This window comes from Pituophis catenifer, unplaced genomic scaffold (assembly GCF_029215685.1).
Source record: "Pituophis catenifer annectens isolate HBS135680 unplaced genomic scaffold, rPitCat1.0.hap2 SCAF_16, whole genome shotgun sequence".
Taxonomy (NCBI): Eukaryota; Metazoa; Chordata; class Lepidosauria; order Squamata; family Colubridae; genus Pituophis; species Pituophis catenifer.
The window spans coordinates 17,891,584-17,913,504 of NW_027256896.1; the positions used below are offsets into that span (position 1 = coordinate 17,891,584).

A 21,921-nucleotide genomic window follows, 5' to 3' on the forward strand; every position below is an offset into this window, starting at 1 on the left:
TAAAAATTATATTTCATGCAACAGGGTCAGATTTTTATTAATGACACAACCCAAGAAGGAAAAAAAATATTAAAAACACACATGTACACCAACCAGAAAGGTCATTGTTAAGAAGTCCTGAGTCAGAAAGGCACATAGAATAAGGGTGAAAATAATCCCACGTGGGTGGAAAACACGAGGTCGTCCCCCCCCCCCCCGGCCCTCCGAATCGTCTAAGCTGATGGCTCTTGAAGTTGCAGGTAGTTCTTGAGATTGGACCCATCCTATGGTTCTTGAAACTCTGTGTGCCCACCTAATGGACTTCCCATCCCCAATCTAACAATAAAGAGGTGCTTTATCCGTGCCCTGTTCTTCCTCCAGCAGATCTCAGAAATATTTTTTTTTTCCTTCTCAAAAGATCTGCGAAAAGTTTCATTCCCCCAATTTGGCCTCTTCCGGAGAAGTTGGGACTTTCAAGAATCTCTAGTCAGTTCAACCACAGCTGGAATTGCACCACCTCTGGGACAGATCAAAGCTGCACTGAGACACTTACAACTGAGATACTTCAATAGAGAAAAATGGGGGGGGGGAAGAGCCTCCATTCCACCCTCTGAGTCCTTCAAAGATAAAGGACCTGATTGCTATCACCCGTCTTCCTCCTGCTATCCTTGGAGACCTTTGTCCCTCTGCAATGCAAAAATTAAAAACTGCAGAAAAGCGAGGGGTTTCCCCCACCCCCAAAATAAAAGCATCAGTGTTACTAAAAAAAAAAAAAAAATCTCAGTTAAGTTCCACAAACTTTTGTTGGGGCATCATGGAAGAAAGCTGGAGCATTTCTGAAATATTGCATTTCAGACTAACTCTGACCTTTGCAAGCCTCCTTCTTTAGCCGAGGAAAATATTCCCATCGTATTTAAGATAAATCATCTCTCTTCGCCTCCTCAGCGCCCAGTAGTATTTTCTAGATAAGGGAGGACGTCTTCAGGCAGAGACCACTGAAGACAATGAAGGTGCCATGATGAGTTAGTGAACAGTAAGGAGAAGTTCAAGTTTTCGAACGGTACGACAAGCTGTCTTAACACTGCTGGGAGGGCAGATGTCCATCAGATAAGCTGTGTATGTATGTATGTGCATAAAAATACCAGTCCTCCCACAAAACCTCTTCAGCTGGACTCTCACTGATGTTTTTAGAACGGCGTTTCTCAAAACGTGGCCACTTTAAGACGGGTGGACTTCAACTCCCAGAAATCCCCAGCCAGGAATTCTGGGAGTTGAAAGTTCACCCATCTTAAAGTTTCCAAGTTTGAGAAATGTTTGCTATAGAGCTATCCACGAATCAAACCACACAATATGATTTGTGCTCCAAATTTCACCCTTTAGGGCAGGGGTCTCCAACGTTGGCAACTTTAAGCCTGGCGGACTTTAATTCCCAGAATTCCCCAGCCAGCTTTGCTGGCTGGGGAATTCTGGGAGTTAAAGTCTGCCAGGCTTAAAGTTGCCAAGGTTGGAGTCCTCTGTTTAGGTAATGATCTTATCTCATCTTCTCCATTTATTTCTGCTGAAATTCCCAAAGACACACCTAAGGAACTGAACTGGGCAGGGGAAAAATAAAAAGGGATAGGGACACTTAGATCCCCAAAGGAATTCAAATTCTGTGGCAAAATTAACCCAAGCAAATCCTTCCGTGTACCACCCTCCTATTAAACCAAGTTTCCCCAGAACGGGCAACTTCTGTACTGGCCCAGGGTGATGGAAACTGTAGTTCTAGATATTTGGGAGATGCTTGGCTAGGGACAATAGAACTAAATAACTCCCCCCCATTCAGGAGGGAGCGGGGAGGAAGAGAGCAGGAAACAGAAGGTGATTAGAGCTTCCTGCAAAACCTTATTGTATTATCTTGCAAGTCATTGCAATCTAAAGAGGGAACTTTGACAATCGTCGCACTCTTGGATAGGTCATGTTTAAACAGGAGCATCCAACTTTGGCAAACTGTAAGACCTGTGGGAATTCTGGGAGTCGAAGCCCACCCGTCTCAAAAGTTGGAGAACCCAAAGTTTGGTGGACTTCCAGAATTCCCACAGCTCAACTTGCCAAGGTTGAACGTTCCTATCCTATCAGGGGCCCTCTCTCTCTCTCTCTTTCCGATGACCCACTCTTCCCACGATCCCCAGCCGTCCTCGCCAGAAGTGAAGGGCCGAAGAAATGAAAACGTTTGATCAAAGCTAGAAAGCTAACCATTTCCTCCCCGGAGTAGACCCCTTTTTTCTTTTCACTCCCTCTTTTCTTGAATCGGTGTGCGCCAACTCATCTCAAAGACGACCTTCTAACTGCATCTCTTGTTTCAGCCCCGCCAAATCCCTGGCTATTCAGTTTATAGGATTCCACCTCACTTACTCTATCTGCATTATGGATCTGGTTTTTTTTTGTTGTTGTTGTTGTTTTTTTTAAAAAACTGGCTGGAGTAGAAAGACTCTTCTGGTTGGAGGTGGCCATCATTTCTTCAGCACTCTTCGAACACTCTTCCCTTTCTTGTGTCCATCCTTTTTAGCCCCTCGCTTTTTGGCGACGTCTTCTTCTTGTGTAGAATGGGAAACAGTCCCCACCCGAGATTGAAAAGGGAGGAAGGTCCCACCAAAATGGGATAAATAGCCCACGCCAGCCCATCCCTCAAAATGTCCCTAGAATCCATCTAACCCTCTCCTTCACACACCATCACCCCAAAACACCCAACACGTTGCCATGATGTTGCGAGCTCAGTCGAGCAAGTGTCCCAGGTTAAAAGTCCTTTCTTCATTTCAGTCCACGCTTCGGTAGGGGCACCGAGGGTGGTGAGATCGCATGGCAGAAGCACAAACATTTATTTAACCTCTTGTTAAAGGCTCCAAGTTTAGCCTGCGCACGGCCGTACGATCATCCTAGCCAAAGGGGTTCAAAGATGCCCTCGGAGGCCCAGAGTAGCTCGGCTTCTTGTATTTTCCGTGCTGCTCCAGGAAGAAAAGTGGCCAAGGGAACTTGCTCGTTGAAAACCAGACCCACCCCACGCCTTCTACTTACGGCCACGAGTCCATCCAACTGGCAGGAGGTTGAATTTTGCCCCCCGAGGGTTTCCCTGCCCCCCGCCCTCCCCCCCCCCTCGCCAAAATGCAAAAATAAAAACGGCAAATGCAAACTGTAAAATTCTCCGGTCAGCCGAACGGCTTAGAAGTATGGTTGCAAAATCACGCCGTCTTGGGCTTTTTCAAACGTACGAACCTCTGAGCATGTACAGAGGCAGGTGAGGGGGGTCCCCCGTGACAGCTTGGAGGCCGGGGCGAGTCACTAGAGTCGCTGCCATCTTCAAGCAAGGTTCTGTGTTAAGACTGTAAACGTTCCACATATTGCGGCAGTGGGTTCTCCTTGACGTATTTCTGGATGTACCAACACGTGAGGTGGGCTTTCAAATCTTCCTCCACCACAAAGTCCAAGGCGGCCTGAAAACAAAGACGAGAAAGACCCCACCCCACCCCCCAGAAACAGAGTTAGCGTCTGAAATAGAGGTAAATTCCATAATTTACAACCACCGTCGGCATTAGAAGTTCTGTCGCCCGAGCAAGGAGATGATTAAATGAAGCGTGGCTGATTTTACGACCCCTTTTGCCACGGTTGTTAAGCGAATCACATCCTCATTAAGCGACTCCAGCTCCCCCACATTGACTCAGTGGAATGACCTGCCCTCCAGAAGTTTTAGTTCTGGCTGTGCACCGCCCTGAGTCCACTTGGAGAAGGGCGGGATATAAATTGAATAAATAAATAAATAAGTTGTGGTTGCTCCAACATGGGAGGTTTTTAAGAATAACAGAATAACAAGTGTTGAAAGGGGCCTATGAGGTCTTCTAGTCCAACCCCCTGCTTAGGCAGGAAACTCTACACCATTTCAGACAAATGGTTATCCAACCTCTTCTTAAAAGCCTCCAGTGATGGAGCATTCACAACTTCTGCAGGCAAGTTGTTCCACTGGTTAATTGTTCTCACTGCCAGGAAATTTCTCCTAGGCTCTAAGTTGCTTCTCTCCTTGATTAGTTTCCATTCATTGTTCCTTGTTTGTTTCTCTTTTGTTTTTGTTTTTATTAAATTTATATACCACCCTACTCCCAAAGGACTCAGGGCGGTGAACAGGCACAAAATAAAATACATAGGTACAAAAGTTAGAAACATAATTAAAACCAGATTAAATAATTTAGCCTGAGACAATTAAAAATCCCAATAATTTAAAACAGATTAAAATTTCGATTTAAAAGAGTTTTAAAACAGGGGAGAAAATTAGGCCAGGCCGGCTTGCTGGAATAGGAGGGTCTTAAGAGCACGGCGGAAAGTGCGCAGATCCGGGATCCTCCGTATCTCCGGGGGGAGCTCGTTCCAGATAGTGGGTGCCCCCACAGAGAAGGCCCTCCCCTGGGGGCCGCCAGTCAACATTGTTTGGCTGACGGCACCCAGAGGAGCCCCTCTCTATGAGAGCGTACCGGCCGGTGGGAGGCTGTTTGTGGTAGTAGGCGGTCCCGTAAGTAACCAGGTTCTAAGCCATGGAGAGCTCTAAAGGTGGTAACCAAAACCTTGAAGCGCACCTTGTCCTGCCTTCAGGGGCTTTGAAGAATAGCTTGACCCCCTCTTCTTTGTGGCAGCCCCTCAAATATTGGAAGACTGCTATCATGTCACTCTTGGTCCTTCACTTCACTAGACTAGACATATCCTGCAACCGTTCTTCGTATGTCATTCTTATAAGAAGAGATTGGACAACCATTTATCTAAAATGGTAGAGTTTCCTGCTTGAGTAGGGGGGTTGGACTAGAAGACCTCCAAGGTCCCTTCCAACTCTTTTATTCTGTCACTTTGCTTGTTGGAAGCCGGCTTGGAGGTTTCTTATGATCCTTGGATGCCTTCTGCCAAATGGAGGAGGGGCATCAGCAGAACTGAAGGAGGAGATGCTCGGGTAGGTATCAAGGAGCAGAGCCATAATGGAGAAGAATCTTGGCTTAGACCCAGGAGGCCCAATAATCTCTAGCAATTTTGGCTTCTGCTAGCCAGGAAGCATAGGTGTGGACTCCTTCTGCCCCAACTCCAGCTTCTGAATCATCATAAATAATCCAAACATGTTGGAGAAAGGCATGACTCACTATTGCCCAATCTTCTTCTTGGCCACAACAAGCATTAGCCAACCCTAATCAAAAGTCTTCCCAGGTCATGGCTTCCATCCAAGCTTTTAGAGCAGGGGTGTCAAACTCGATTTCGTTGAGGGCCGCATCAGGGTTGGGTTTGACCTCAAGGGGCCATGGCCACAATGGGCGTGGCCCAGTGGTGGGTTGCCCCTGGTTCGGACCGGTTCTATAGAACCGGTAGTAACACTGGCGGGAGGCTCCGCCCACTGACCCTGATGTCATCAGAAGCGATCCCGTTGCGAACCGGTAGTAAAGGCAAGTAAAACCCACCCCTGGAGTGGCCAGCTCGATGTCACTCATGTCGGGGGCGCCCGTGGTGGCCTGAGAACTCTGCCAGTGAAAACGGGCTCTCGAGCTCCATTTTTGGCTATGAAGAGCCTTGGTAGTACAGGGGTTTAAGGCACCCTGTTATTAAAAGCTGGTTATTAAGACCAGCTGCCTGCAATTACTGCAGGGTTCGAATCTCGCCAAAGCTCAAGGTTGACTCAGCCTTCCATCCTTTCTAAGGTAGGTGAAATGAGGACCCAGTTTGTGGGGGCAATAAGCTGACTTTGTATAAATATACAAAAGGCTATTGCTGAGCACATTGTAAGCCGCCCTGAGTCTTCGGAGAAGGGCGGCATATAAATCAAATTAAAAAAAAAAAAAAAAAACAGTCCTCTGCCAGCAAAAACGGAGCTCAGGGAGCTGCATGCAGCCCTCGCAAGCTCAATTTTCACTGGCAGAGGCACCGCGGACCAGATCTGTTTCCAGGGCGGCCCCGCGGGCCACATCTAAGCACCCCGCGAGCCGAATCCGTCCCCTGTTTGACACCTCTGTTTTAGAGGAACTACAAGTTCAAGAGGACCTCGGCATACTTCCTCTTCCAGTTCTACCGTGTTTCCCCAAAAATAAGACCGGGGTCTTATATTATTTTTTGCTCCAAAAGATGCATTAGGGCTTATTTTCTGGTTTTATGTCTTATTTTTGGGGAAAATACGGTGCTAATTGTGTCCGTCTGGCTGAAGATGTTAACTGGGGCTTATTTTTGGAGTAGGGCTTATATTACAAGCATCCTGAAAAATCATGCTAGGGCTTATTTTCTAGTCGGGTCTTATTTTTTGGGAAACAGGGTAGTGCCACCTACTATCTAGAATCAAAGATGGAGCCTTGGCACCAGAGGACTCCTGACCCATACAGGTAATCCTCAGCAGTTCATTTAGTGACCGTTCAAAGTTACAATGACACTGACAAAAGGGACTTATGACCGTTTTTTCCACACGACCGTTGCAGCATCCTCACGATCGCTTCTATCAAAATTCAGACCCTTGGCGACTGACCTCATATTTATGACGGTTGCAGCGTCCCGGGGTCACGTGATTCCCCTTTTGCGACCGTCTGACAAGCAAAGTCATGGGGGAAAGCCAGATTCACTTAACAACCAGGTTACTAACTGAGCAACTGCAACGATTCACTTAATAACCGTGGCAAGAAAAATCGTAAAATGAGGCAACCTCACTTAACCAATGTTCCACCTAACCAATCTTTCACTTAACAAATCTTTCACGTAACAAATGTTTCACTTAACAAATGTTTCACTTAGCAACCTAAATTTTGGCCTCGACAGTGGTTGTAAGTCGAGGAGTATCTGTATATGTTTAGCAAGGAACATGGGAGGTCGGAGACAACTGCTTAGGAATCTTTAAACAACAATACAAAAAATGAAGCCCCCAATTCAGCCTTCTAAAAACTAACTGCAGCATCAGCAGGAAGAGACATAAAAGTGGATTTTTTTCTCTCCTTTGCTTTCTTTTTCACCTGGGGGAGAATTCCCTCCTGGCAGGATAAATCTGCTTTTTAGGTAGACCAAGGAAACCGTACGATTGTCCTCGGGAAGACGAACCGAGCAGCCCAGAAGAGATAAAGAAAACCAGGACGCAGAGAAGAATCAAGATTCTAGCAAAACCATAATGGGCCTCTTAAGGATGAGAATTTGCAAGCCAAAGCTGCTTATCCATAAACTGCAGATTGTGAAACAAGTTCAATCTGTCCCTTTGGAGTCCCCAGCTTGTAATCAGCTCTGTGCCGGTTTCTCCATGCTCATTAGCTAATTTAACGAACAAAAGCCAGAGGATAATAAAAAGAAATCGTCAGCGAAAGGCCAGCGAGGCAATTTTGATGGGACCGGCTGAAATGCTGCCCAACAGCAGCTGTAAAATCCATGCGCGTACATGGAAATTAAACCAAGAATTATTATTATTATTTTCTTTTTCAGAGGGAAGTGGGATTTCCCCACAAATTCAGCGCCCCCTGGTCCAGCTTGCTCCAGATATGTGGGGATTTTCACTTCCAGTTTTTCTCACCGGCCTGGAGAATCTGAGGTGCCCGGCCCAAATCGCTTTCAATAGGATTTACGATTTATATTTTTTTAAAACCATCGCTTTAAAGGAAAGACGGGTAGAGCTGGAAAAATCAGATTTGCATTGTGGTGGTTTCAATACGCCAAGAGAACATTCTATTCTATCTGTGGATTTCAGCCAGCCAACAAGCTTGGCTGAGACAGTGAACCTTGGGTCACCAATCTTACCGGGTGAATTTTCCTTCAGTTGGTGACAATAAAATGGATTTAATAATTAAAAAAAAAACACCTTCCATTTGGGGGAAATGTCTTTGAAAGGGACATGTTTAACAAATGCCAAGTTTAATCTCTTTTCTGACTGCCAACGCACTTTTCTAGCAATTTAATACTCCGGATCTACAAAAGAAAAATGCCAAAAATATATACAATAATATTTTATTTCCCCACCCACCCCTGTCAAAGATATAATAAGAGTTAATCCACCAAAGTACAAATAGAAAAAAAAAAAACTAGTGGTACTCTAAAAACTGGCAAAATATTAGCTAGATCGGTGTCTCTCAATCTTGGCAACTTTGAGGTGTGTGGTGTACTTCACTTCCCAGAATTCTCCAGCCATCACTGACCGGCTGAGGAATTCTGGGAGTTGAACTTCATATTTCTTAAATTTGCCAAGGTTGAGAAAGGTTAAAGCTAGATTTTAACATTTTGCAAAACTACGTTCCATGTGCCAGGTTCGATGAGTTTCAAAGTAGCCGAGTACCAAGGTACCGCTGTATTATTAAACAAGGCATCTATTCCTTATCTGTTAATTGGGAGGCATGCTAAATAATTACTTTTAAATAGTAAACAATGATTGAATGATGATTATTATACTAATCGTTGGCTCTTGTTTAAGTAATTGCTACTGTATGGAACAATCCAGGGCTTAATGCAAACGTTTCAGGCGTGAAGGTCCAATTATATTGATTTATTGATATTCTATGATGTCTATGCAAATGATTCAACTAATGAACCAATCAGGAGCCACGGAATTCAAGGGAGGTTGGACTTAGTCCGCTTGTGACTACGTAGAGATTCTAGTCCGATTCCTCTTTTGACTCCACCCCCTCAGGTTCAGCTATAGCTCCCGCTGCCTTTAAGAAAGTTCAAAACAATCTTAAAGATCCATCTCATCCTGGGCACTCTTTTTTCGAACTATTACCATCTGGCAGACGGTACAGGGTAATAAAAACAAGGACAAATAGGCTGAAAAACAGCTTCTACCCCAGGGCAATAACCATATCGAATTCTACGGTATTGTGCAATATTGTTTTCAATTTCAATTATATAGAATGTAAAAGATGTAGGTTTGTGTTTTTATTTTTATAGTTATAATGTACAATGAAGACGGCATTTAATTTCGTTGTACCATGTGCAAGGACAATAAAGTAAAGTAAAGTAAAGTAAAGTAAAGTAAAGTAAAGTAAAGTAAAGTAAAGTAAAGTAAAGTAAAGTAAAGTAAAGTAAAGTAAAGTAAAGTAAAGTAAAGTAAAGTAAAGTAAAGTAAACTAAACTAAACTAAACTAAACTAAACTACTCCTTCTCCTACAAAACCTTTACATTCTCTGTATGTAAATCAGGGTGGATAAAAATCAATGATTTTTTTAAAAAAATCAAAAAAATCAGATTTTTTTAAATTTAAATTGGATTTTTTTAATTTAAATCAGATTTTTTTGATTTTTATCGAATTTATTTTAATAAAAAACTTTTGGGGTAAAAATCTATCATAAGATAGTTTTCTATTTAAGATACATAAATAATTTAGTTTATTCAGCATGAAATGGAGCTTAGTTACGTAGCAGGAGGCTGTATATTTTGCAACACTGGGACTATCGGTGAGTCAACAGTGGGTCAAAGGAGTAGCAGAGATGACAGTTGCTCTTTGAAAATTATGATTTAAATCGAGTTGGTTTAAATCAAGCCTTTTGACTAGTGATTTAAATCATGATTTAAATTGTGATTTAAATCAACTCGATTTAAATCAAATCCACCCTGATGTAAATCTTTGTAGGTGTATTCAGAACAAGACAACTTAGAATTAGTTAAATGGGAAAGCAGAAAGGCCCCCAAAGACTCCATGTATCTCTTTCAGGAAGGGCAATCCTAATGATCCATACCTTGGCCAGATGTTTTGCGATTCCTCTGCCCCGGTAGGTATCTGGGACTTCCGTATGTTGAAGATCCACCACTCTCTTCCCTACATATTCATACAACAGGACGGCTTTATCATGGCAGCCTGCAAATGGAAAGAGACACACGAGACAAAACACACCCGGAAAATTTAAAATACAGTACAAAACATTAGTAGCACACAACCTTCCTCATCTCACATTTGTAACTGCAACTCCATCATCCATAGCTAACTGTATTTACACATTACGGGCCATCCTCGACATACGACCATTCATTTAGTGGCTTTCCCCTCCGGTCGGTTTTAAAAATCTATCCAACGTCTGTACCCAATTCTGGAGAAATTAAAAATAAGTTGGACTCTAGTCTCAAGTGCCTCCTATCCTACTTTCCCGCCCCCAAAAAATATTTCAGAAACTTGACAGGCTAAAATTCCTGAAAAGAGAACATCTCGCCGCAAGAAGGGATGTTTGGAAACCCATGTCAAGAAAAGTTGGTGTTGACTCAAAAATTGGTACAAGGGGGACGGGATGAAGAGGAGAAGAAACAGATACTATGATGGAGGCTGGTCATCTATGTATTTATTTGCAGACATCTAAAATCAGAGAATGGTGGTTTTGCAACGAAAATATCCATGGTAAGACGCTGTCCAGCATCTTCTTAAAAACCTCCTAGGTGAAGAACCCTACAGTACAGGTAGTCCTCGACTTACGACCACAATTGAGCCCAAAATTTCTGTTGCTAAGTGAGGTAATCCTTAAGTTTAGTTTAGTTTAGTTTTTATTATATTTGTATACCGTCCTTCTCCCGAAGGACTCAGGGCGGTGAACAGCCATGATAAAACAACATACAAGACAAAATTTAAAAAAAAAACATATTAAAACAATTCAATCTTCGGCCAAAATTAAAACTTCCAATTAAAACCATATTAAACCATTTTAAAATCCAATTTAAAATCATTTATCCCATCAGACCGGCTTCCTGAAATAATAGGTTCTTCAGAGCACGGCGGAAGGCGCGGAGGTCAGGGATCCTTCGTATTAAGTGAATTTTTCCCTGTGTTACGACCTTTCTTTCCACAGTTGTTAAGTGAATCACTGCAGTTGTTGAATTACTCACACAATTGTGAAGTGAATCTGGCTTCCCACTGATTTTGCTTGCCAGAAGGTCGCAAAACGAGGATCACAAGACCGTCATAAAATGAGTCAGTTGCCAAGGGTCTGAAATTTGATCCCATGGCTATGGGGAGGCTGCAACGGTCATAAGAGTGGAAAACTGGTCATAAGTGACTCTTTTCAGTGCCCGAACTTGTCAGTGAATTGTTGTAAGTTTGAGGACTTTGAATTTGTCAATGAATTGTTATAAATCAAGGACTATCTGAAATTCCAACGCTAAATGGTTCCATTGCTGTGAAAATATTACAATCAGGATTTTTCTTTCCTTAAATTTAAACGAAAGTCATGGAGGCTTCTGAAACTGCGAAAAAGGCGACACGGTTAAAATAAATTACAGTTGAACATTTTGTGCTGCTGGATTCCTTGCGCTGAACGTAAGGCAGATGTTTATCTCTGCTTTGTTAAATAAAGTATAATCTCTTTGACACAACATGCCCAGTCGAAAGCAAACAGATCTAATTGTGATTTGGGCCAATCTGAGTCAAACCAGATTTGGCTAACTGAAAAGAAGCCACCTTCAGGAGCCACGATCTGAAGCTGGTTTGTTTTAACCCTGAGGGAAATTTCAACTTTGTTTTCCAGTTTGGGTTTTGTTCGTGCAGTTGTCCATCTTAAAAACAAGCGACAACTTTCAGATTTGTCCTTGGAGCCACACTGGAAGCAAGACAACGAATTCCGGTGGTTTATCGCACCCTTTTACATGTTACATAAACAATTCCTATTAAGGGAAACCTATAGAAATATTCATTTTGCAAGGCAGGGTGAGTAACCTTTGGCTAGGCCACCCTAGGTAAAAATGTTTATTTGGGGCAAATTGTTCTGCCACGTTCACCCACATCTTCAAGCTTATCAAATAATTCTAAGTCAAAACATAAGTTGCTTAATTGTTGAGACTCTAGAAAGAGTGCAGAGAACAGCAATAAAGATGATTAGGGGACTGGAGGCTTAAACGTATGAAGAACGGTTGCAGGAACTGGGTATGTCTAGTTTAATGAAAAGAAGGACTGGGGGGACATGATAGCAGCCTTCCAATATCTCAGGGGCTGCCCCAAAGAAGAGGGAGTCAAGCTATTCTCCAAAGCACCTGAGGGCAGGACAAGAAGCAATGGGTGGAAACTAATCAAGGAGAGAAGCAACTTACAACTAAGGAGAAATTTCCTGACAGTTGGAACAATTAATCGGTGGAACTACTTGCCTCCAGAAGTTGTGAATGCTCCAACTCTGGAAGTTTTTAAGATGTTGGATAACCATTTGTCTGAAGTGGTGTAGGGTTTCCTGCCTAAGCAGGGGGTTGGACTAGAAGACCTCCAAGGTCCCTTCCAACTCTGTTATTCTATTCTATTCTATTCTATTCTTCTATTCTATTCTATTCTATTCTATTCTATTCTATTCTATTCTATTCTATTCTATTCTATTCTATTCTATTCTAATTATGGCTCAACACGTACCATGAACCTAATAGGGTACACAGTTTATTTAGTAAATCACAATTTGTGTGAAATAGCCTTTCTGAAGTTTAGAAACTTTAAGCTGTGTGGATTTCAATTCCCGGGGTATCCTTTGACCTCAAGTCCTGTTGCATTATGGCTGAGTATAACATGTGCATCCAAGATGCTGGGCTGAGCAAGTAGGATGCCTTTAACCATGATAGACCCCTGGTAGCACAGCAGACTAAAGCACTGTTATTAACATCAGCTGCCTGCAATTACTGCAAGTTCAAATCTCACCAGGCTCAAGGTTGACTCAGCCTTCCATCCTTTCGAGGTAGGTAAAATGAGGACCCAGATTGTGGGGGCAATAAGATGACTTTGTATAAAATATACAAAAGGATGAAGGCTATTGCTTAACACATTGTAAGCCGCCCTGAGTCTCCGGAGAAGGGCGGCATATAAATCAAATAATAATAAAAAAAAATTAAGTGTGCATGGTGTGACACCTTGAAGCTGCACCACTGATTTTTATTTGCAGGAGTTGGGGAGGTCGACGTGAGGTTGTAAAATATGAGCTTTCCACTCTTCTGTTTTAATGCTTCTTGTCCTCAACAACTTGAAACTGTGGGGACTTCAACACCCAGAATTCCCCCAGCCAAACATGAGCAACTGGGGAATGCTGGGAGTTGAAGCCCACACAGCTTCAAGTCACCAAGGTTGAGGAGCATTAGTCTATGCAATGACTCCTCGGAGAAAGGACAAACGCTGCCCCACTTTCTCAGATAAATCTCAGATCCTACAAATCTTTGCGCAGCCTACTTTAGAATCAGCAATGCTTCCCCAGTTACCATGTGGCACTCCAGATTTTCAGTGGGAAAACCGGAATCAAATCCAGCAGTAGCCACAGCGTCATCGTTGTTAGTTGCAAAGTCATGTCCAACCCATCGCGACCCCATGGACAACATTCCTCCAGGCCTTCCTGTCTCTACCATCCTCTGGAGTCCATTGAAGCTCACGCCGACTGCTTCAGTGACTCCATCCAGCTGCCTCGTTCTCTGCCGTCCCCTTCTTCTTTTGCCCTCAATCGTTCCCAGCATTAGGCTCTTCTCCAGGGAGTCCTTCCTTCTCATTAGGTGGCCAAAGGATTTGAGTTTCCTCTTCAGGATCTGGCCTTCTAAAGAGCAGTCAGGGTTGATCTCCTCTAGGACTGACCGGTTGGATCGCCTTGCAGTCCAAGGGATTCGCAGGAGTCTTCTCCAGCACCAGAGTTCAAAGGCCTCAGTTCTTTGACGCTCGGCCTTCCTTATGGTCCAACTTTCACAACCATATATAGCCCCATAAAGTCAAGTTGGTTTGATTAAATCTCAGCCTATAATTCTATCAGACCATCACATACATCCTGACTTAGAACACAAGAGTCAGAAGGGACCTTGGAGGTCTTCCCCTGCTCGAGCAGGAGACCCTATACCACTTCAGATAAACAGTTGTCTGGTCTCTCTTTTTGAAAGCCTCCAGTGATGGAGCCACAACTTTTGAAGGACTCTTCATCATTAGGAAATTACTCCTTAGTTCTAGGTTGCTTCTCTCCTTGGTTTGTTTCCATCCATTTTTTTCCTCATCTTGCCTTTGGGTGCTTTGGAAAATAATGTGACCCCCCTCGTCTTTGTAGGAGCCCCTCAAATATTGGAACACTGCTGCCATGTCTCCCTGAATCATGACTTTTAACCATGCCAGGCGGACACCCCAACTCTGGATAACTTTCCTAAATCCGAGCCAATAAATCCAAGCATATGTTCTGATTTCTCCCCACCTCCCTCTCAAATGCTCTGTTCTTGTATAAATCGGGCTAAAAGACACTATTCGTACTCTCTTTCCAACAAAAGGGAACCGAAGATGCCTTTACAAAAATCTTTTCCGCTGAAACAAAACTTTTGGAAAGAAACAAACCCCCGATGAACTTGATTTATAGCTCCGGCAGATTTCCTTCGCAATCCCGTCACTATGGAACTATTTTAACCTTGTGCTATTTAAGGAAAGCTTGATTCCTTTGGCTCTTCTCTAAGCGCTCTTCCAGCCTGCAAAAAAAAATCATTCGCTGTTTACTTTCACCCATTGTCCAAAAGACAGTAGATCATTCTCAGCAATGCCAGGCCCAAGAGAAAAGTAAAGCAATTCTGCGTATTTCTATTTTCAGCCGTTTAAGCAGCCATCTCTGTCCTACGGGCCGTGTTCATTTTTTTGAGTTGTTTATTCGTTTTCACGGAGCCTGCCGTTTGAATCAAACAAGCAGAAACTTTAGCAAAAACCGCCAACTTTTTTTTAAAGCGAAGAACGGCAAGAAAAACGAAGAGTGTTTGAAAGAGACGATCCTCACTCTTTCACTCCTATGTGTAACGTGCATACACTATACCAGAAACTAGTTTGCACTTCCCTATTAAACCATGGTTTAATTACCGGTACAAAGTACTAAATAAAGATAAAAGGCTGATCTACTCAAAACCTCTAAGCCACAAATCACACAGGCTAGATTGATATATTTTTTTTTGCCAAACCACCGTTTTCAAATGTGGAAACTTTTCAGAAGGGGGTGGACTTCAGCTCCCAGAATTCCTCCACCAGCTATATCTGCCTCAACTATAAATCAAGTTCGTTGGGTTTGTTTCTCTCGCCAAAAGTTTTCTTTCAGCTAAAAGCTATGCCGGCTGGGGAATTCTGGGAGTTGAAGTCCACCGGTCTGAAAAGTTTTCCACATTTGACAACCCACTATGCTAACTCATCCTGGGATGAGGGTTGGTTTTAACTCAAAATTCTGCAAATCCAGCCTTTGCGGATTATCTATCCTAGCTGGGCAACGGAGCCAAGGGCAAGCAAGCCATGGTTTAGCTAGCAGAAGGGGGAGGCTTCAGCGACCTTGAACCAAGCCAGCATTGGCAGTTTTCCAAGCCTCCCAAAAGTCAATCAAACCCCCTCCCACAACTGTCAAAACCCTTCACTGCATGTTTTTTTTAAAAAAATTGATTTATATGCCGCCCTTCAGGGTGGCTTACAATGCGTTAAGCAATAGCCTTCATACTTCTGTATATTTTATACAAAGTCAGTTTATTGCCCCCACAATCTGGGTTGAATCCACTCAACGGGAGGAAACCGCCTTTTCTCTCCAGTCACCCAACTCAAGAGCCTCAAATTCAACAACCGTCCCCGCACCCCCCAACCCTAAGAAATTCAGGTCGTCTCAAAGCGGAGCATTCCAGGATAATAAGCCTCCAAGGCCGTGTCCAGAGCTCCATCATCTCAGCCGGGGGTTTAAAAATAGAAAGCGAAGGAGGAGGAGGAGGAAGAGGAGGAGGAGAAGAAGCCAGGAGGAGCTTTTCCCTAAAACCCAGCAGGGCGAGCACGGGGGCGCCCGGTTGCAAAAGCGACGGCCGCTTTGGAAATCAAAGCCTTCTCGCCCCATCTCCCACCTCCCCACTTTCCGCTTAATCTCCGGGTTTTCGTTGGGTGGGATGATGGGGGGAGAGGGAGGAAAGGTTGGGAGCTTGAGCGGCCACCTTTGCAGCCCACCCACCCCCCAGCCCTTCTGAGAGCCCCCTCCCCCCTTTCTTGGCTTAATCAAGCCCCCCCATATCCCACCCCCACCGGGGAAGGGCTTGCAACCTTTGCAGCCCACCCACCCCCAGCCTTGCTGAGAGCCCCCTCCCCCCTTTCTTGGCTTAATCAAGCCCCCCCATATCCCACCCCCCACCGGGGAAGGGCTTGCAACCTTTGCAGCCCACCCACCCCCCAGCCTTGCTGAGAGCCCTCTCCCCCCTTTCTTGGCTTAATCAAGCCCCCCCCCCCATATCCCACCCCCATCGGGGAAGGGCTTGCAAAACGCCCCCCACCCAACTCTGATGGGTTTGCCGGATCAGCAGCAACGGGGAATGGGTGGGGGGGCTCTTGCCCTGGCAGGTGGCGAACAAAAGGCGACCCCCTCCCCAATTGCAGAGCCAGGGTGGGGGGGGGAGAGGAAGGGAACCCCGGGAATGGAGAAAGGGGGGGGGTCTCCACTCCAGCCTTCTTTCTCCTCCCGGCCGGAGCTCCTTACCGTTCAAGCGGACGGTGAACTGCCTCCGCTTCCGATCGTGCTCCACCTGGATGGGGAAGCCGCCGGGCTCCAGCAGGTTGAGCGGAGCCGCCTGCGCCATGGAGGACCTCCCTACCCCCCTGCACCCCCCCCCCGTGCCTTTCTCGGCCCCGGCCGCTTCGCCTTTGTCCGCGCCTGGTGGGGAAGGGCTCGGAGGGGAAGCCCGGGGAAGGACCACCAAGAGCGGGGAATTGGGGTGGGGGGTCCCGTACCCCCAATACGGAGCGATATGAATCCTCCGCTGCGGGGAAGCGATCCGGGCGCGGCTCTCCGGCCAGGAAACTTCGTAAAAATGGGAAGAGTAGGAAGAACCAAAAAAAAGAAAGAAGAAAGAAAAAAAATAATAATTAAAAAAAAGAAAAGAAAAGAAATCTCCGGCCGCGAAGCCCGCACTGGGCGACAGGAGCCGAAGCAGCCGAAGAGATCAAAGGCAAAGGGATAAAAGCGCAGGAAATCAGCTGTGGGCTCACGTGGCCCGCGGGCGGCCAATGGGAGGCCGGCGCTTTTGTTTTGATACATTCCGTTCCATTCTTAAAGGAGACGCGTTTCTCTGCTCTGGCTTTTCCTGGGGGGGCGGGGGTGGGGGGGCTCGCTTCTCGGAGGGCTTGTTGGGGCGGTGGGGAGGGACGGCTGGGGCTGGAAAAGGTGGGGAGTATTTGCTCCGAGGTAGGGGGGAAGGAAAGTTAGGTATCTTTAGTTTTCATTTTTTAAAAGATAGATAGATAGATAGATAGATAGATAGATAGATAGATAGATAGATAGATAGATAGATAGATGAGAGAGAGAGAGAGAGAGAGAGAGAGAGAGAGAGAGAGAGAGAGAGAGAGAGAGGTAGGTGATAGATAAATAGATAGGAGATAGATAGGACATAGATAGATAGATAGATAGATAGGTGATAGATAGACAGATAGATAGATAGATAGATAGATAGATAGATAGATAGACAGATAGGAGATAGATAGGTAGATAGGTAGGTAGGTGATAGATAGACAGATAGACAGATAGACAGATGAGATAGATAGATAGATAGATAGATAGATAGATAGATAGATAGATGATAGATAGAAAGATAGATAGATAGATAGATAGATAGATAGATAGACAGACAGATAGGAGATAGATAGGTAGATAGGTAGGTAGGTGATAGATAGATAGATAGACAGATAGACAGATGAGATAGATAGATAGATAGATAGATGATAGATAGATAGATAGATAGATAGATAGATAGATAGATAGATAGATAGACAGATAGGAGATAGATAGGTAGATAGGTAGGTAGGTGATAGATAAATAGATAGATAGATGATAGATAGATAGATGATAGATAGATAGATAGATGATAGATAGAAAGATAGATAGATAGATAGATAGATAGATAGATAGATAGATAGATAGATAGACAGATAGGAGATAGATAGGTAGATAGATAGATAGGTGATAGATAGATAGATAGACAGATAGACAGATGAGATAGATAGATAGATAGATAGATAGATAGATAGATAGATAGATGATAGATAGATAGAAAGATAGATAGATAGATAGATAGACAGATAGATAGGTAGATAGATAGATAGGTGATAGATAGATAGATAGACAGATAGACAGATGAGATAGATAGATAGATAGATAGATAGATGATAGATAGATAGATAGATAGATAGATAGATAGATAGACAGACAGATAGGAGATAGATAGGTAGATAGGTAGGTAGGTGATAGATAAATAGATAGATAGATGATAGATAGATAGATGATAGATAGATAGATAGATGATAGATAGAAAGATAGATAGACAGATAGATAGACAGATAGGAGATAGATAGGTAGATAGATAGATAGGTGATAGATAGATAGATAGACAGATAGACAGATGAGATAGATAGATAGATAGATAGATAGATAGATAGATAGATGATAGATAGAAAGATAGATAGATAGATAGATAGATAGATAGACAGACAGATAGGAGATAGATAGGTAAATAGGTAGGTAGGTGATAGATAAATAGATAGATAGATGATAGATAGATAGATGATAGATAGATAGATAGATAGATAGATAGATAGATAGATAGATAGGTAGGTGATAGATAGACAGATAGATAGATATAGATATAGATATGTCGATGCCTCTTTTTGTATGTTTAAATGGTTTAAAAGGCATTGCACGGATGGTGTTACCTAGTTTGGTAATAAAACGTCCTGCAACAAAACCATCAAGCTCACAGGGCACCAAGGACTCTACAGTCCTCCTCCTCCTCCTCTTCCTCCTCCTCCTCCCTCCTCCCTCCTCTTTCTCTCCACAAAGCTGACTCCCTTTCAGCACTGATGATGTTACCTAGTTTGGTAATGAAAGGTCTGCATGAAAACCACCAAGCTCAGAGGGCACCAAGAATTTCTGAGGGGAATTCTGGGAACTGAAGTCCAAAGGGCTGACAAGGAATTCTGGGAGTTGAAGACGAACATCTTAAATTTGCCAGGATGAGAAACACTGGTCTGTAGGGTATGATTTGTCCAAACACTGTTTTTTTTTTGGTTTTTTTTTTTTTTTATGTTTTCTGTTTTGAAGGGTAAGCCACCCAGACTTATTCTGGTATCAAACAACTACTAAAATGAAATAATAATAATAATAATAATAATAATAATAATAATAATAATGAGGAGGAGGAGGAGGAGGAGGAGGAGGAGGAGGAGGAGGAGGAGAAGGAGATGATACCTAGGACGCTGGCAGCAACTGGTATCAACCATTAGCACCAGTCAAGGGTATTTATGACACATTTTTAAATGTTCAGTTGATCCACCATGTCTCAAGACCTAAAATGGACACCCAACATCAAAAACGTCATCAAAAAAGCACAACAAAGAATGTTCTTTCTTCGCCAACTCAGGAAGCTCAAACTGCCCAAGGAGCTGCTGATCCAGTTCTACAGATGAATTATGGAGTCTGTCATCTGCACCTCCATAACTGTCTGGTTTGGCTCTGCAACCCAACAAGACAGACAGAGACTTCGGAGGATCATTAGAACTGCAGAAAAAACAATGGCTACCAACCTGCCTTCCATGGAGGACCTGTATACTGCACGAGTCAAAAAGAGGGCTGTGAAAATATCTACAGAGCCCTCGCATCCTGGACATAAACTGTTTCAACTCCTACCCTCAAAACGAGGCTATAGAGCACTGCACACCAGAACAACTAGACACAAGGACAGTTTTTTCCCCGAACACCATCACTCTGCTAAACAAATAATTCCCACAACACCGTCAAACTATTTACTAAATCTGCACTACTATTAATCTTCTCATTGTTCCCATCACCCATCTCCTTCCACTTTTGACTGTCTGACTGTAACCTTGTTGCTGGTATCCTTACAATTTATATTGACTGTTTCCCTATGACTATCATTAAGTATTGTACCTTAGGATTCTTGACGAATGTATCTTTTCTTTAATGTACACTGAAAGCACATGCACCAAGACAAATTCCTTGTGTGTCCAATCACACTTGGCCAATAAAGAATTCTATTCTATATAAATATAAAGGCTATAGGCTTGGAATTTTGGGGCGGATTAACCAGCTCTAATCTTGCTTAGCTTGTTTCAAGACAAGTCAAACTTGGTCAGGTGCTGCCAGAAATGGGTGGGGGTTTATTTATTATTTATTTATTGAATTTATATAGCCGCCTATTTCTCCCATGGTAACTCAAGGCGGCTTACAGAATAAGTTAGGGTTAGGGTTATTCTAAAATTGACAACAAAGGGAGGGAAGAACCGGGGCAGGCAACGGAAAGGAAGGAAAACATGTACGTTTGTGGAGATTATTATAGTATCCGCTCCTTGGAAGGATCAGATTTTTAATGCTCTGAGCATTTTGTCAGGAAATACGGCCTGCCCTGGTACCATTGTATGAGTTCCTGCCAGAGATTAACTGAAAGAAACACAAAGATTAGAAAATATGACTCATCACCGCAACCGATTCTAAGAAGCAAATCAGAATTAGGAAGGCAGAAGCTTGGCTGAAATTTTTTGTCACCTCTTGAATTAGCGTTTTATTGATTCTGTGACTTATACGACTACTGTAATAATCACAGGGGACAGATTTGCACTGCCCACCTAGCCGCAAATGAGGTCAAATGCCATTTTGGCTTCTTGAGCTGGACTTGGGAGAGGAAAGAGAAAACTGGAGAGACACAGAGAGAGAGAAAGAGAGAGGGAGGTGGGGGGAGGGAGGGAGAGAGAAGTGGAGACTTCCAAATTTTTTTCAGTGTGGTAAAATATATATTAAAAAATATAAGACCACAGCTATTTGCTTTATATCTCACAACATACACTTCAAGCCTTTTTCGTAATGTCAAAAGCTATCCAATCATCAAAAAAATGCATGCACGCCAAGTTTCCACACGACTTTTTCGACACTCAGTGCCGAAAACGTTCTCCATCACTGTTATAGAATATAGAATGACAGAGTCGGAAGGGACCTTGGAGGTCTTCTCATCCAACCCCCTGCTCAAGGCAGGAAACCCTGTACCATTTCAGACAAAAACTCCCAATGTTAGAATTAGAATTAGAATTCTTTATTGGCCAAGTCTGATTGGACACACAAGGAATTTGTCTTGGTGCATGTGCTCTCAGTGTACATAAAAGAAAAAAAATATGTTCATCAAGTGTTGAAGCATTAACAACTTCTGGAGGTAAGTCATTCCACAGATGAATTGTTCTAACTGTCAAGAAGCCTTGGTGCACCAAGGAGCCTTGGTGGCGCAGCGGACTAAAGTGCTGTTAAGTAGCACTTAGCTGCCAGCTGCCTGCAATTACTGCGAGTTCAAATCTCACCAGGCTCAAGGTTGACTCAGCCTTCCATCCTTCCGAGGTAGGTAAAATGAGGACCCGGATTGTGGGGGCAATAAGCTGACTTTGTATAAGAAAGAACACTGCTTTGGGGGGGGGGGGGGGGCGAAAGCCCTACTAAGCAGGTATATACAAAAGTATGAAGGCTATTGCTTAAAAGCATTGTAAGCCACCCTGAGTCTCCGGAGAAGGGCGGCATATAAATCGAACCAATAAATAAATAAATAAGAAATTCCTCCTTATTTCTAAGTTGCTTCTCTCCTTGGTTAGTTTCCCTCCGTTGCTTCTTGTCCTGCCTTCAGGTGCTTTGGAGAACAGGTTGATTCCCTCCCCGTCTTCTCTGTGGCAACCCCTCAAATATTGGAAGACTGCTCATTGCTTCTCAAGACTTCATTTATATCGTGTGTGTGTTTGTGTGTTTCTGGATCCCAAGTGGGGAACTATGAAACCTAAAGGAACAATCCTTCTTCCATTCCAGGAAGAAATTAGCATGATGCCACTCTCCCACTGCGTGTTCTCTACATTCTTCGGGAACTTCATCAGAAAGAATGCCAGGAATGGAAGTGGGTGGAGCGAGATAAAGCTTCCAGTATCTTCCTGCTGTTTACTTATGCAATTCATTGATTCTTCAGGCCACCAGTTCTGCAGGATTGGAAAGGAAGGTG

At 43.6% G+C, this 21,921-nt stretch overlaps 1 protein-coding gene across 1 annotated transcript; it reads right to left on the reverse strand.

Annotated features, from left to right (window-relative positions):
• Positions 1-3,139: 3,139 nt before the first annotated feature.
• NATD1 (N-acetyltransferase domain containing 1) lies at positions 3,140-16,467 on the reverse strand. Its single transcript, XM_070955201.1, has 3 exons — positions 16,368-16,467; positions 9,666-9,784; positions 3,140-3,449 (listed from the first exon to the last, which is right to left on the reverse strand). The coding sequence occupies exons 1-3, from the start codon at positions 16,465-16,467 to the stop codon at positions 3,333-3,335; spliced, it is 336 nt and encodes a 111-aa protein (XP_070811302.1). The 3' UTR covers positions 3,140-3,332.
• Between the last annotated feature and the right edge of the window lie 5,454 nt (positions 16,468-21,921).

Coding starts and splice junctions, on each gene's coding strand:
- NATD1 (XM_070955201.1), bottom strand. CDS start 16,467: ATGGCGCAGGCGGCTCCGCTCAACCTGCTGGAGCCCGGCGGCTTCCCC. Junction 9,785..16,367: donor GTTCACCGTCCGCTTGAACG/GTAAGGAGCTCC, acceptor TTCCATTTGCAG/GCTGCCATGATAAAGCCGTC. Junction 3,450..9,665: donor TCGCAAAACATCTGGCCAAG/GTATGGATCATT, acceptor CTTTGTTTTCAG/GCCGCCTTGGACTTTGTGGT.